The 14,352-nt window shown below is 44.6% G+C and overlaps 1 protein-coding gene across 6 annotated transcripts in view; it reads left to right on the plus strand.

Moving 5' to 3' along the window:
• Positions 1-14,352, plus strand: part of MAK (male germ cell associated kinase) — a 420,577-nt gene that overhangs the window by 365,484 nt on the left and 40,741 nt on the right. For 3 of the 6 annotated variants that reach the window (XM_069216954.1, XM_069216961.1, XM_069216990.1), the window contains one exon: positions 440-532. The exons of the other annotated variants lie outside the window; for them this stretch is intronic. In XM_069216954.1, coding sequence (XP_069073055.1) covers positions 440-532 — 93 coding nt within the window. The remainder of the gene's footprint in view (positions 1-439; positions 533-14,352) is intronic. 6 annotated transcript variants of the gene reach the window in all.

The following is a 14,352-nucleotide window of genomic DNA, read 5'->3' on the forward strand; positions in this document are numbered from 1 at the left end:
GCTCTTCTAGGAAGAATCTGCGATAGTTGGCATTGGAAATCGTCCATGATAAGTACGAGGTGCATCATGTTTTATATAACGTTGAGAGGAATATGTGTGATTATCGTTGGTGATGTTGTGTCTAAAATGTCTATCCTTTGGAGGTACGTTTGCTAGAAATTTGCAGTTACTGGTAAGTAGTCTAGTTTGTGGTGTGGACATTCAGCTTGGGAGTGAAAATACAGACATATAAAACAATGAATGAATGCAAACCTTTACCCAATTGCTATTTGAAATGCTCAGGTGCCACCTTTCAAAAACTTTAAAATGTCTTCCTGTCTCATTTTCCCCTTCATTGTCCCCTTATGTTTTGTTCTTTTCATTTCTCGCTCATTCCAAACGTTATTTTCCTCTGTACTTTTATTCTGTTTTTCTTTTCTATATTCTTTATGCCTATCAGACTTCACTTCCATCAGTGACTGTAAAAAAGATAAGCCGAAACTTTCAAAACCAAAATCAACCATCCAAAAGTTGGTGACTGAAAATACAGCAGGTAACAGTACACCTTAAGTTGTATCAAGATCTACAAGCTGCTTAAATGAGGTATTGTTCATCTATAACGACAAAAACATCTAGACACTGGGTCATCTTCTAGATGGTTGTACATTATTTACAGATGACATTGATGTGTGTTTCAGGGGAATGCTTGTAATGCCAATCGTTTATGGACCTCTATCACGTGTAAAAAAACAATTGAACAAATGCATTTGCAGCTTTTTCCATAATTAGAACTAGAGAGAATAGTTTTACTCTCATTTTTGACTATGCTACGTAGATGTTGACAATAAGAAACCTTATTTGAACAAATGTTGCTCTTTTAGTAATATGGGATATAAAAATAATTTGTACTCACATTTTCGATTGTTTGAAGCAAAATCAGTTGGTTCGGTTTCTTGGGCTCGTATTGCCACTGCAGGGCCAGTTCTGTTCTGACTGCAAACTCCTATTTACTCACGAAAGTGAATTTTGTTGTGGGAACTGCAGCTTGCTCATGGCTGCAAGAGCAACTGTTCCTTCAGAAGATATGATTGCATAGTTCTTCGTGCCAATACCTTGCATTCACATCCCCTAATCAACTGTAACCATCAGCACACCTCTGAATTCTCCACTTGTTGGCAAACAGCATGTACTGAAATTATATTGTGTTTTTCCCGTTCAGTTTTCCTAGCCAAGACTCAGGGCCTAATTACGACCCTGGCGGTCTTAAAACTGCCAGGGTCGATGTGGTGGTCAGACCGCCGCCAGTGTGGCGGTCTGGTCTTCACATTATGACCGTGGCAAACGCGCCACGGTCGGGCAGCCAGCACTGCCACCCGACGGCCTGCCAGTTTCAAACCGCTAGGGCAGCGCTGCAAGCAGTGCTTCGCTGGGGATTACGACCCTTCTCTCTGCCGGCATTTACATGGCGGTTGCACCGCCATGTAAATGCTGTTGGGGATGGGGTGCAGAGGGCCCCATGGGGGCCCATGCACTTAGCATGGGCAATGCAGGGGCCCCCATGGCTAGACCTGCCATGCTTTTCACTGTCTATTCCGCACTAAAGAAGCTGCCTATTGAACCAGTGATCTTTAAATATTTTGAAAAACATGTTTGTAGCACATAATCGACCAACTCAGCTAATTGGAGTTTGAGCTCCGTTGGGCAAAGGAACAGCATCTTCTTCGTCATTAATAGAATAAGAGGCTCAGAGTGCAGAATTCATAAAAAGCTTATCACAGTACATGCATAACACCACAAAAGCGAAGCTATTTGTTATATATGGCAAACTAAAATCCATTCAAGTTAGATGTACAAATAAATTCACTCTAGAACTGTAATCCTTAATTCTTGGAGTCAATAAGGTCGGCAGTAAAAAACGCAATTTTATGCCAATCACATGTACAATCAGCAGTAACATGGCTGCCGCTGTATCAGAGTCACTGTCCTTGACATCTCTATTCCCCTTTACATAAGGGTGTTAGAGTCAATGGGTATGACTCGCAAAACCTTTTGTGCACCCCAAGGCTTCTTAATTGTGCACAGACATTTCCTTTCAGAAATAGTAGAACCCGATACACAAAATTAGAATCTATGGATTTTTACAAATGCAATAATTGTATTTACTCATTCTGAGATATCCATCCACTTCTGCATGAGTAAGTCGATTATTGGAGGAATAATATGACAAATGGTCTGTAACAGTGAGGGGGTGGCCACAAAAATTCCTTTTAACATCCATAAAATTTTTAACTTTTGGCTATTCATAAAAGTCATCCCAGGCTTTCCAAGCATTATACTCAGGAAATATTGTGAATTCAGAAAAAGAGTGAAAAGCTCAAGCGTTAACATAGTCTTCTCCCTTGAATTTCCTTTTTTTTTTTTTTTTTTTTAACAAATCCAACATAGTGAATTTACTGTTTGATGGCAATGTAGTTTTTCCCTTTTTGCTCCTGCACACTCTTTTCCTGAAGGGTTGGATAATACATTCCTTCTTTGTGATGCAACACAGTGGGTCAGAATCCTTGTGATACTCACCTATGCCGCCTGGCTACACATATGATACTCTTCTTATCAAGTAAAGCTGTTTTACTGAAATACTTTCTAAATTGCATAACAGGCTAGTAATTTTACTTCTTGCATTTGTTGTGCTCCTTCTTTCTCTAAAGCATAATAATAATTTCAGTATTTGTCATCACATAAGACTCGGAGGCATTAAATATTAAGATCAGATTATTATCACATAAACAGGCAATTCAATAGTGTATGGTTGTGGCCTCAAAGCTGTAGTGGTTTCTAAGCAATCTAGAATGCAACGGGCAGGTGCCTTCTTACTGTGATGTGCTAAATAATGATTTTCCTGAGGTGACTATTTCCCATTCGTCTAGAGGAATGAGCGACAACAGCATGTTTGAAACGTAAAAGACATCCCTCTGGCATGGCAAGGCAGGAGAATGGGTAGAGGATTAGATACATCTTCTAGATCAGCACTGAGCTAATTTATGCCAGGAAGGCTTCACAGAGACAAGCTAAAGACTCATGAAAGAACAAGGCTTACTTGGCTCCAGGGATCAATATATCTTACCTGTATTACTTTGTGAATTGTACCTGTTCCTCCCATTTGCCCAGTGAGGTCTAGAATCTCTAAGCAGTCTCAGAACTTACCCTGCTAGACACATTTCTTACATTGTTGGCAGCATTGAGATGTGAATAGAAACACATTCTTCTGTGGCCAACTAGTATGCACTTTTATCCTCAGTGGATTGCACACGCCTACCAATGATGGGAAAGCGGTTTACCCACAAGCGCAGCTAACTGTCTAGTACAGCCATAAATGTCTTTGTTCCAGGAGCTGTTATCAACGTTTAGGAAGACTTCTCCCATCTGTTAGAAATGGGGTCTTTGGTTGGCAGTCACGTTACCCACTGTCCAAGCAAGGACCCTCACTCTAGTCAGGGTAAGTCACACACAATCCAAATTATCCTGTGCCCACCCTCTGGTAGCTTGGCACTGAGCAGTCAGGCTTAACTTAGAAGGCAATGTGTAAAGTATTTGTGCAATAAATCATACAATAACACAATATAGCACCTCAAAAATACACCACACAGTGTTTAGAAAAATATATAATATTTATCTGGGTATTTGCAGGTCAAAACGATAAAACATGCAATAAGACATTGTAGAGATATCACTGAAAAGTGATATGAAGTGTCTTAAGTCTTTTAAAACCAATCAAAGTCTCTTTCAAGCACAAAGTGCCTGGTTTGGAGTGAAAAATCTCCGCCAAGGGCCGCAGAGGAGGAGATGCGTGGAAAAATGGTGTGTGCGTCGGTTTCGCCCCTTCACACACGGACTTTCCTCATTATTTTTCACGTGAGGAAGACGTGCGTCGATTTCCGGTGCGTGGACAGGTCTCCTCTGTGGGTCGTGGGGTTTTCAGACGCCCCGGGGTCTGTGCGTGGAATCCTGGGCTTGTTGTTCGGCTGCGCGTCGTTCTGGTGGGCTGTGCGTAGAATTTTCTTCCTCAAGGCAGGTGCTGCGTCGATTTCCTCTCTGGAAGTCGGGCGGCGTTGTCCAGGCGGGCCATGCGTCGAAGTTCCGGTCGCACTGCAGGCATTGCGTCGATCTTTTCCTTGCGGGGGTCGAGCGCCGTCTTTCCGGATCGGCGTGCAGTGAATTTTTCACGGCGGAGCAAGCTGTGCATCAAATTTTTGGGCGCACAAGGAGTCTAGTTGAAAGATAGAAGTCTTTTTGGTCCTGCTCTATCCAGACCCTTGGAGAGCACTTCTGCAGCAAGGCAAGAGTTCAACAAGGCAGCAGGCCAACAGCAAGGCAGCAGTCCTTTGTAGAAAGCAGTCAGGTGAGTCCTTTGAGCAGCCAGGCAGTTCTTCTTGGCAGGATGCAGGTTCTGGTTCAGGTTTCTTCTCCAGCAAGTGTCTGAGGTGGTAGGGCAGAGGCCCTGTTTTATACCCAAATGTGCCTTTGAAGTGGGGGAGACTTCAAAGAGTGGCTTAGAAGTGCACCAGGTCCCTTTTCAGTTCAATCCTGTCTGCAAGGGCCCCAGTAAGGGGGTGTGGCAGTCCTTTGTGTGAGGGCAGGCCCTCCACCCTCCCAGCCCAGTAAGACCCATTCAAAATGCAGATGTATGCAAGTGAGGCTGAGTACCCTGTGTTTGGGGGGTGTCTGAGTGAATGCACAAGGAGCTGTCAACTAAACCCAGCCAGACGTGGATTGTAAGACACAGAAAGATTTAAGTGCAAAGAAATGCTCACTTTCTAAAAGTGGCATTTCAAGAATAGTAATATTAAATCCAACTTCACCAGTCAGCAGGACTTTGTATTACCATTCTGGCCATACTAAATATGACCCTCCTACTCCTTTCAGATCAGCAGCTACCACTTCAATAATGTATGAGGGCAGCCCCAATGTTAGCCTATGAAGGGAGCAGGCCTCACAGTAGTGCAAAAAACGAATTTAGGAGTTTTAAACTACCACGCCATGTAAACTACACAAGTACATGTTCTTCCTTTTACCCACACAGCTCCCTGCTCTAGGGGTTACCTAGGGCACACATTAGAGGTGACTTATATGTAGAGGAAGGGGAGGTTTAGGCTTGGCAAGTACTTTTAAATGCCAAGTCGAAGTGGCAGTGAAACTGCACACACAGGCCTTGCAATGGCAGGCCTGAGACAAGGTAAAGAGGCTACTTAAGTGGGTGGCACAACCAGTGCTGCAGGCCCACTAGTAGCATTTAATCTACAGGCCCTAGGCACATATAGTGCACATTATTAGGGACTTATAAGTAAAATAAATAGTCCAATTGGGTATGATCCAAAGTTACCATGTTTAAAGGGAGAGAGCATATGCACTTTAGCACTGGTTAGCAGTGGTAAAGTGCGCAGAGTCTAAAAGTCAGCAAAAACAGTGTCCAAAAAGTGGAGGGAGGCTGGCAAAAAGTTAGGGGTGACCACCCCAAGGCATGTCAGGTCTAACACCATCTATATATGAATGCCATTGAGGCTACATCTTGGTTGAAGTGTACGTACATCTCACCCCTCATATGAAACTCCTTCTTTTGTAGTTTCCCAGAGATTCTGGTATTGTGCTGAAACTGGAAGTGGCATTGGTTACGTTCATGTGCCCATCCTGAAAGAGTCTATTTACCACGACATTGAAGACCTTTACAACCGGTTTGTATTTGTATCATTTCTTGACCAGTGAGGCCACTGACAGCCTGGTTCCAGAATCTCTGTGACTACAGGCATCTAGCATACAGGTGGTTATTCACACCAGGCTTCACATGAACATTTTGCAATTGTACCGAGTGGAAAACTGGGACCAAGTTCTAGAAGACCTGTCCATCAATTCTTGGTACAGACTTTGACATGCTGGACAATTCTCCCACCCAGTTGGTGGAATGACACTAGCACTTGCCTCATCCTCAGCTCTGCCTCCATTGTGGCCCAAGAGTAAGGTTAAGGACATAATGTGGGGAACTTTTCATCAGTGCAGTGTGGCAAGTCGTATATTTCCTCACAGATAACACCACTGTCCTTTTCTAAATCAGCAAAACAGGCACCCACTCCCTACAACTCTGCCAGTTGGTCGCAGCGCTTTTGGAATGGTTACCGCAACCGGGCATGCTCAGGTCATTGTGGGAATCAATAGCATCAGAGTGTACAGCCTACATATGCATCTCTACTAATTCACCAAATGAAACATCCTACAAGAAGCCCTTGACCAAACCTTTGAGGCTTTGGGTCAGCATACAGAAGATGCACTTCCAACTCATCTCAATTCCAAATACAATCAGTTTTCTTCCCAAGTGGATAGTATAGCTAGTTCCATGTGGGATAGCCTGACAATTAACTCAGTAAGAATGTTTTGCATGCTTATCCCCTGATGACCCAGACTTCAAGAGTTATCCAGAAGATCAAACAGAGCCCCAGAGTGCATGGCAATCCCGGTTGCCCCATCCTTGCCAAGCCAGGCTTGGTACTGAAAGCAACTTTTCCTCCAGGAAGGCACCAATTGCCTCTCCAGTAAAAGGGACCTCTTTATTTCCCCAGCAGTTGCTCACCTGAATCCTATGACTTCTAAGGGATTGACCTTGCAGTACCTAGGCCTCTTCTCTGGGAATCTGCGGAGTTCATCTCCAGCCTCTGCTGTGTGACAGTTACACTGTAGATCACCTCACTCTGCTTCATGACTAAGCCGTTTCTTTGATTCATGTTACTCTTGAGTACCCTTGGGGCTGGAAAACACAACCGTCCCCAAGCTCAAACCCTCAGCCCATCCTCAGCTGAAAGGGTGAACAGCACCTTTTGATGCCCTTTATACCCTGGAAATGTTAACAGCTCATGTTGCCTGCTGTAACTCAGTTCAACTAGATTTGTACACTCTTAATTTCCCTTCCTAAAGGGTTTCTTAATGAGGATTTATTCTTGCCATACATGGGATTCCTGCTACTTGAGATGGAGCGGCTTTATCATGCAGTTGCTTACAGTCCCTCCTTAAGACTCTCTGGTGGACACGAGTCCAGGTTACAAATATCAATTTCCTTTATTAGGCTCCACTTATTCTGTGTGGAGGACATGTTAATTTCGTGTCTAGTGAACCTCACTCTCCCCAGGATAAATGAATGTTTATTATTATTGAATGATTAATTTGAATCCTCACAATTAATAGAAACAAATACCTTCAAACCCTCCCCCCAATTGATTCCTAAACTCATTCTTATGTGATGTGCGCCTCCATACCTGTCCAACAGGTATCCTCATAGGCCTTGGTACTTTAGTATATGTAGTGGATCAGTCCTAATCAGAATCCATTTGAGCATTTCCCTTGTTAGAAGTAATTCAACTTGGAGTCCATGATCCACCAAAAAATATAAGATTAAGATTGCACAGTTCTCTTAATGCACATGACCCGTCCAGATAACCCTAATGATATGAATCGGCCCAAATCATAAACTTCAGATACCCATGGTTATGAAAAACTTTCCCTGGAGTGTGATTGACTTGGACATTCTACACAAGTTAACATCTTTAGGAAGTTACACATTTAAAAAAAACATTTTTGCCTCACTGATATCTGTAAAATATCGATTAGTCAGACAGAATCTGTAAAATATTGAATTATATATTGATTAGTCAGGCCACAATTAAATTAAAATCTTTACAAAGTTAGAAGATAGGAAAAAAAAAACACTTTTGCCTTACTGATATCTGTAAGGTATAAAAGAGTATATCGAATAGTCAGACTGATGTCTGTAAAATGTAAAAAAAAAATATAAATTCGTCAAGCCACAGAGTAAAATGCAATTTCATTAGACAGACTGAGGTACTGCTTCTTTGATCATTAGGACCTGGGAGGGGGATTCCACTTCCGCCTTAAGTTTAAGGTTTGCTTTTACTAGACGTTTGGTAAATTGACAGTTTAACAATGTATCCGGGGAAATTAAGAAAGCTAAAACTGTTTGTCTGGATGGTCATATGCCCTGGATGTTAAAATGTGTTGTTAGGAGAACCCTCCTTTCAATTAAAAGTTTAGGGCAAATACATAAAAGGTGGATCAAGTCTTCAACATCTATCCCACATAGAATACAGGATTTGTGACCTTGTGCCAAAGTCAGGTAAAGGGTGCAGGTAGGTGGGCAATGTGGAACCCCACAGATTTCCTCTTCATGTGCCAATTCCATCCTGCAGATAAATAACTCTGTGGTTTGAGGGATGTATAGTCATTTAAAATCATCCAGCGCCATGTGACATTTTCACTAATAAATCTTTATCCATAATTGCTGATTGCTTCCTCATCAGGTGATTTATAGTTGCCTTTAAAGACTGAAGGTGCGATGTTAAGATCACAAGGTGATCATACCCCAAAAGTGGTACTCACAGATTCTAGATAAAGCTGAGCAGGAGAACTTTCATTTATAGAAACGTCATCAGGTTGTGGTCTTAGTGTGTGCCACGATTTAAGATAAGCTCCTTGCAACTGACTGATTTGTCAGCCCAAATTCTAAACTATTTTGGGCTGAGGAGGCATTGACTGGGGAGCTAAAGAAATGCCCATAGATTTTTTCAAAAATAGCTGTATCTCCCATGCAGAGTGCTTCACTGCCTTATGTTAACATTTGTAACAGTTTGGCAGTGATAGCCTTTAGTATGGGATCAAGGCTGGGGCAGACCAGTGATCTTTTTAGAGTTGCAAAAGCAGTAAAAAGAATATCTACTTTTCCGCCTTAATTCCTGTGGAAGAAACGTTCCTTTATCGTCAAAGGAAACACCTAGACATTTATATTCCTTTGCATAGTCCAGTTGCTGGTTACATAGGTATCCATTACAATTGTGTCACCTGTGGTTACTTATATTCATGACCTTAGTATTTTTTTTTTTTAATGTCCATACTATACCTATTGCATATTGTGAGAGTTTATTGATGAAACATAGTAGGCCAGTTTTTGTTTGGCTGATTAGTTCGACATCACCCACATATAGAAGATTTGAAAGTGGTTGATGTCTCCTAATTTAGGCAGACGTGCATCAACTACATCACAAACCTTTGACAGAACAGCAAGAAATAACTTAAATGGGTATAGGGTGAGCAAACAACCTTGTTTCAATCCATCATGTTTGTAGATTTTCCTATAAAGTGTAGAGGCATCACCAATTTTTATTCGTACCCATGTATGTGTATGGAGGAGTTGAATACCTTTTAGCAGCACCCAAAGAAGCTTGCGACGAATGCCATCGAAAACTGATCTAAAGTGAACTAAACCGAGATGAAGTGATTTTTTACTCAGTTTTGTTTTGTCAAATGAAGTGCCAAAATGATGTGTTTTGGGCCCTGCTCCTCAGGAAAAACCTTTTGATTTTGTGGTGTAACGTTTCCCTCAGCCGCCCATTTCATGAACTCATTTAAGAGCAACCCAGCAAAGTATTTGAACATATTGTTGAGGGCAGCAATTAACCTATAACTTTCTGGTTGCTGCTTGTCTCCTCCTATATAAATTGGGGTAGTCATTGGTCATTGGTCCTCAAAAACTACATTACCCATGTAACCACATACATCACGTATCTCATGCCCCAATCACAACAGAGCAACCCCTTTAAGTACTGATTACTTCATTTTATGTTCTTTCTTTGTTGCTCCGCAGCCACATAAGTACACTTAAGGGCTTACTTGTGGATTGCATATTGCATTATTACTGTGGAAGTGCAGAGCTCCGTGCTGTTTTCCAGCGATTCGTTGTTGAATAATGTTAGCACCAATAGTTATTTAGTGGTTTGCTTCATTTATTTATCTCGTGGCATACTCCTATTTGAGCGGCTCAGTCATTATTTTGCATGTCAGCTGTCTCCGACACTGACTTTCCTCAATGGAGTGGGAGGGAGCGGACTACGTCCGTCTGTTGTGACCACATAGTCCTATTCCTATTTCCATAAGCAGCACCATGAGGCCAAAGCACATGTGCAAGGTTTCCCACTGATAAAAGCACTTTCCATTCTCATGTGGTGGCTATAGGATTGTTCCCCTTGAGCCCTGACTGCTGAAAATAGTGTAGGGTTATAAAATCAACACAGGCTCGGGCCTACAGTGTTTCGGGGCTGCTCCCTCCACGTCTTACTCTTGGACACACCTGACTGCAGTTTGCAGCAGTCAGTTAATAAGGCCCTACTCTGGGCATTGGGTCTTTTTACTTATCACCTATGCGAATATGCGTGTTCACAGGGCTGGCAACCCTTGACCCCTGTGGGAGGAAACAATGCCGCCCCTGCACAAAAGGCCAAGTCCAAAGCAAAGACCAAGGTAGAAATATATGTGGAAACATTTGAGAGGCTGCAATGAGAAAGTTCAACTGAACATGACTATAGCATCCTCTTTCAGGGAGAGACCGCTCACTCAAAAAGCTCCTACTTAGCCGAATCCCTTGAGTTGGATTCTGCATCCTTTCACTCTGAGGGCAACAGAGAGAAGGATAAATCTGGTCCTAGCAAGAAGAAATGCTCTTTTTCCTTCACAAACCCTTGAGTACTTAACTTTGAGCCCACAGAGATTATATATCCCAGAGCTTCAAATTGGGCTCCTCCTCAGGAGGTTGCAGATTATATCCAATTGCACCTCCGCCAGGACTTTGATAAGGAAGTCCGGTCTCACCTTAGAGCAGAATGCCCTCGCCCAGATGTGGTAGGTAAGGTGGCAGGCACCCAAGAGGTTGACCTTGTCATGGTCACTTCCATGAGAAAGTATGCAGAGGACCCTAAGAAGGACCTAGACTGGGCACGGCATAACTGCCAGGACAAGCTCCTGGACATGTGTGGCCTATTGACGAAGATACTCAAATTAGTATTCCATGCCAAAGAATCGAACTCCCCAGTGGAACCGGATTGTTCTAGTAGATTGGGTGCAGAGAGCCATTTGCCAAATGGGAAACACCAACTGCCCCATTTCCACAGAACAAGGGAGATCTGTTCTTATGAGAATAGACTCATGGCTTAATGATTTGGCCACCTCTGAAGCCAGCCCAGTGGCCACAGGATTGTTATTTGGGCCCCATTTGTTAAAGAGTTCACCAGGTTTTTTCCCAAATATTCCACACTGGATAAAGCCCACATGTCACCTAAAAAAGTGTTTAGATGAAGCCTTTTTGGAAGGGCTTTGTGCTTTGGAGGATGCCTTTTGTGCTGGAGATCCTTTCAGGGCTCTCAACAAGGATACTACCCCTGAGGCAGGGTTGGACCAAACTGATGAGACCAGGGTTGGAGTCATTGAGAGCTCAGGGAGTCTGTCTGGTAGCGTCTCTAGACAACCTTCTCTTGATGGCACAGGATCCTCAAACAATCAGGTCTCACCTTTCTTGGATACTACCCCTGAGACAGGGTTGGATGGTATGGAGACCCAGCTGAGACGACCTTCTCTTCCACCCATTCCCATGGAAGTCGTCCTCGCGTCCGCCAGGGCAAATGCAGCGGAGCACAAGGAGCGATTCAAGACACCGGATATAACAGGGAGGATTATCCTTTTTTCAGAAGTAACATTGGTGGGCGGGGGGAGGGGCATTGTTCCCAGACAATTGGAAGCAGACTACCCAGAACCTATTGGTCCTAGAGACCATCCTAGGTTTCATACTGAAATGTTATGACACACCATTCCAGTCTTCTCCTCTAAAACACATGTATTTCTCCCAGAAAGAACATTCTTTTATAGACTCAGAGATTCAAGGTTTGCTAGACAAAGGAGCAGTACGCTTTTCGGTACCTCACCCCACGAAGTTCATAAGTCCCACTTTCTTGGTAGAAAAGAAAGGGGTGGCTACTGTTTGGTCCTACATCTGAAAGATTTAAATTTCTGAATTTTATACAGACATTTCAACATGGAGGACATTCATTTGCTAAGAGATATCCTTCAGGAAGGCGACTGGATGGTCTGTCTGAACATGAAGGACGTCTTCCTCATCAATTCTCATTTACCTATCTCACAGAAGATTTCTACAATTTCTGTGGCGGGGTCAATGTCTGAAATTCACATCCCTTCCTTTCAGTCATTCATCAGTCGCCTGGTGCTTCACCAAACTGATGAGACCAGTGGTGGAGTCATTGAGAGCTCAGGGAGTCTGTCTGGTAGTGTCTCTAGACAACCTTCTCTTGATGGCACAGGATCCTCAAATGTAAAAAAAAAATATCAATTCGTCAAGCCACAGAGTAAAATGCAATTTCCTTAGACAGACTGAGGTACTGCTTCTTTGATCATTAGGACCTGGGAGGGGGATTCCACTTCCGCCTTAAGTTTAAGGTTTGCTTTTACTAGACGTTTGGTAAATTGACAGTTTAACAATGTATCCGGGGAAATTAAGAAAGCTAAAACTGTTTTCAGATCTCACCTTTCTTTGGCCATTCAGCTCCTCCAGAGTTTGGGTTTCATAGTCAAGTTGCAGAAGTCAGTGTTGTACCCTGTAGAAGAGATTGAATTTTTGCGGACCCAATTGATCCTTACCTCCCAGATTTGCAACATCAAGAGAGAAATGAGGTCTGCATTTTGCAGCCAGAGCATATCAAGCCTCCTCAATCCAGGCCATTTTTCTGGGGCCACTGCACTATAGACCCCTTCGGAGATTGAAAATTTTACATTTGAACAAGGGTCTCTCTTTTTGAAGACACTTCCCCCCTTTCGGACAAAGCCAGGACAGAGATGACATGGTGGTTGGAAGACATGGAATCCTGGAATGGCAAGACTATTTTCGGCACCTCCCCAGAAGTGGTGATAGAATGGGATGCCAGCCGTTGGGGCAGGGGAGTGAGGTGTGGATCCATCTCAATAGAGGATCTTTGGTCGGAAGCAGAGCTGAGTCTCTATATAAATTGCCTGGAACTCCTTGCAGGGGAATGTGCCTTCTGGTGTCTTTCTGCCTCAAAGACAGATTATTGCAGCTTGCTGATGTTGGATAACATCTCAGATGTTCGGGGAGGCATGGCTGAGGCGTCAAGATCGCTGTCGCTCTTCTGTAGTGCTCCGGACCTCTCTGTCACCCGCCTCTACCCACGACTGACATCTGCATCCATCGGCTGCACCCTCGTGCCTTGGGGGTGCCGCCGCTCCCCCAGAGACGGGAAAAGAAAAAAAAAAGGGATTTTGTGGCCTTTCGGCCCGGCGGCGGAGTGCCGAGGGATCGCGGGTGCCGGCGTCCAAGATTGCAGACGGAGAGTGAAGGTTGAGACACTGGCCAGGGAGATGGTCCAGGGGCAACGCAGAGCCCAAAACCCATCTGGGTGCCATGCCGCGCAAAGCCACGGCTGAGGACTGCGAGCGAAGACTCCCAGGGATTTGCGCAGCAAGAGCCGATCGAAGGAAGGATCGTGATGCCTGACGCCGGGAGCTGCAGAGAAGCACGGACCAGGACTCGGGTGAGCAGAGGGGCCCGAGACGAGGTGGCAAACAGTGGGGGCCGCGTTGGCAGTGAAGAGTGAGGCCCCCCTTTCCTTCTTCCTTCTTCCCTTTTTCTTCTTTTTCCCTTCTCCCCCCCACCCTCGATTGCCTGCCACACCTGGTCCTTTCCGGACGGCCGCGGGGAGAGCGGTGCAACGGTGGGCTGTGACAGGAGGAGGTCGGCTCACTAGGGGGCTCCTTGGCCCTCCTTCCAGGGGGGCAATTTCTTTTCTTTTTCCCCCTCCTTCCTCCCTCTCTCCCCTCCACCGAAGCTGTAGGCCTGGCGGAACGGTGGTCAGAGGGGACTGGAGGTTGAGAGACTTCGGAGCTCAGTGCCACTGGACAGGTACTGAAGGGGATGACTTTTTTGTGAGTGGAGGACCGCGAGTGTTAGGGAGTGCAGCCAGCGGATGGCCATACCCCCTGGACACTAGAGACTAACCTGCTAATACATGGAGTTTACCCCCGGACTTGTCTTTGGCAACTTAGCTGGCTATCGCCGGTAGACTCTATCGTGAACTCATACTCAGGGCCTCGGTTGGGGACATCATCATGGGAAAGGACAAATCAGCGCGACAGGCGGCAGCACAAACGCGCATAGATCAATTTACCATTGGTACAAGTGAGATGTGGGTGGAAGAGTGTGCTGCAGGTGGAGGAGGAGATCCGCCGGCGGTGTCAGGTGATCTGGTAACGATCCTCCAAGCCATCCAAGTATCTCAAGCAGCTGTGGAGTCTAAGATAGGGGAGGTTAGAGTGGATGTAGCCCTGGTCCGGTAAGACCTCCGCAACGCCACCGCTCGAATCATGGAATCGAGGATATCTACAGTTGAACACAATGTGACGGCTCTCAAAGCACAGGTCTCCGAACTGACATCTCGCACGTCGGAGCTCTATCGAAGAGCCGAAGAC

Source organism: Pleurodeles waltl, chromosome 2_1 (genome assembly GCF_031143425.1).
Source record: "Pleurodeles waltl isolate 20211129_DDA chromosome 2_1, aPleWal1.hap1.20221129, whole genome shotgun sequence".
NCBI lineage: Eukaryota > Metazoa > Chordata > Amphibia > Caudata > Salamandridae > Pleurodeles > Pleurodeles waltl.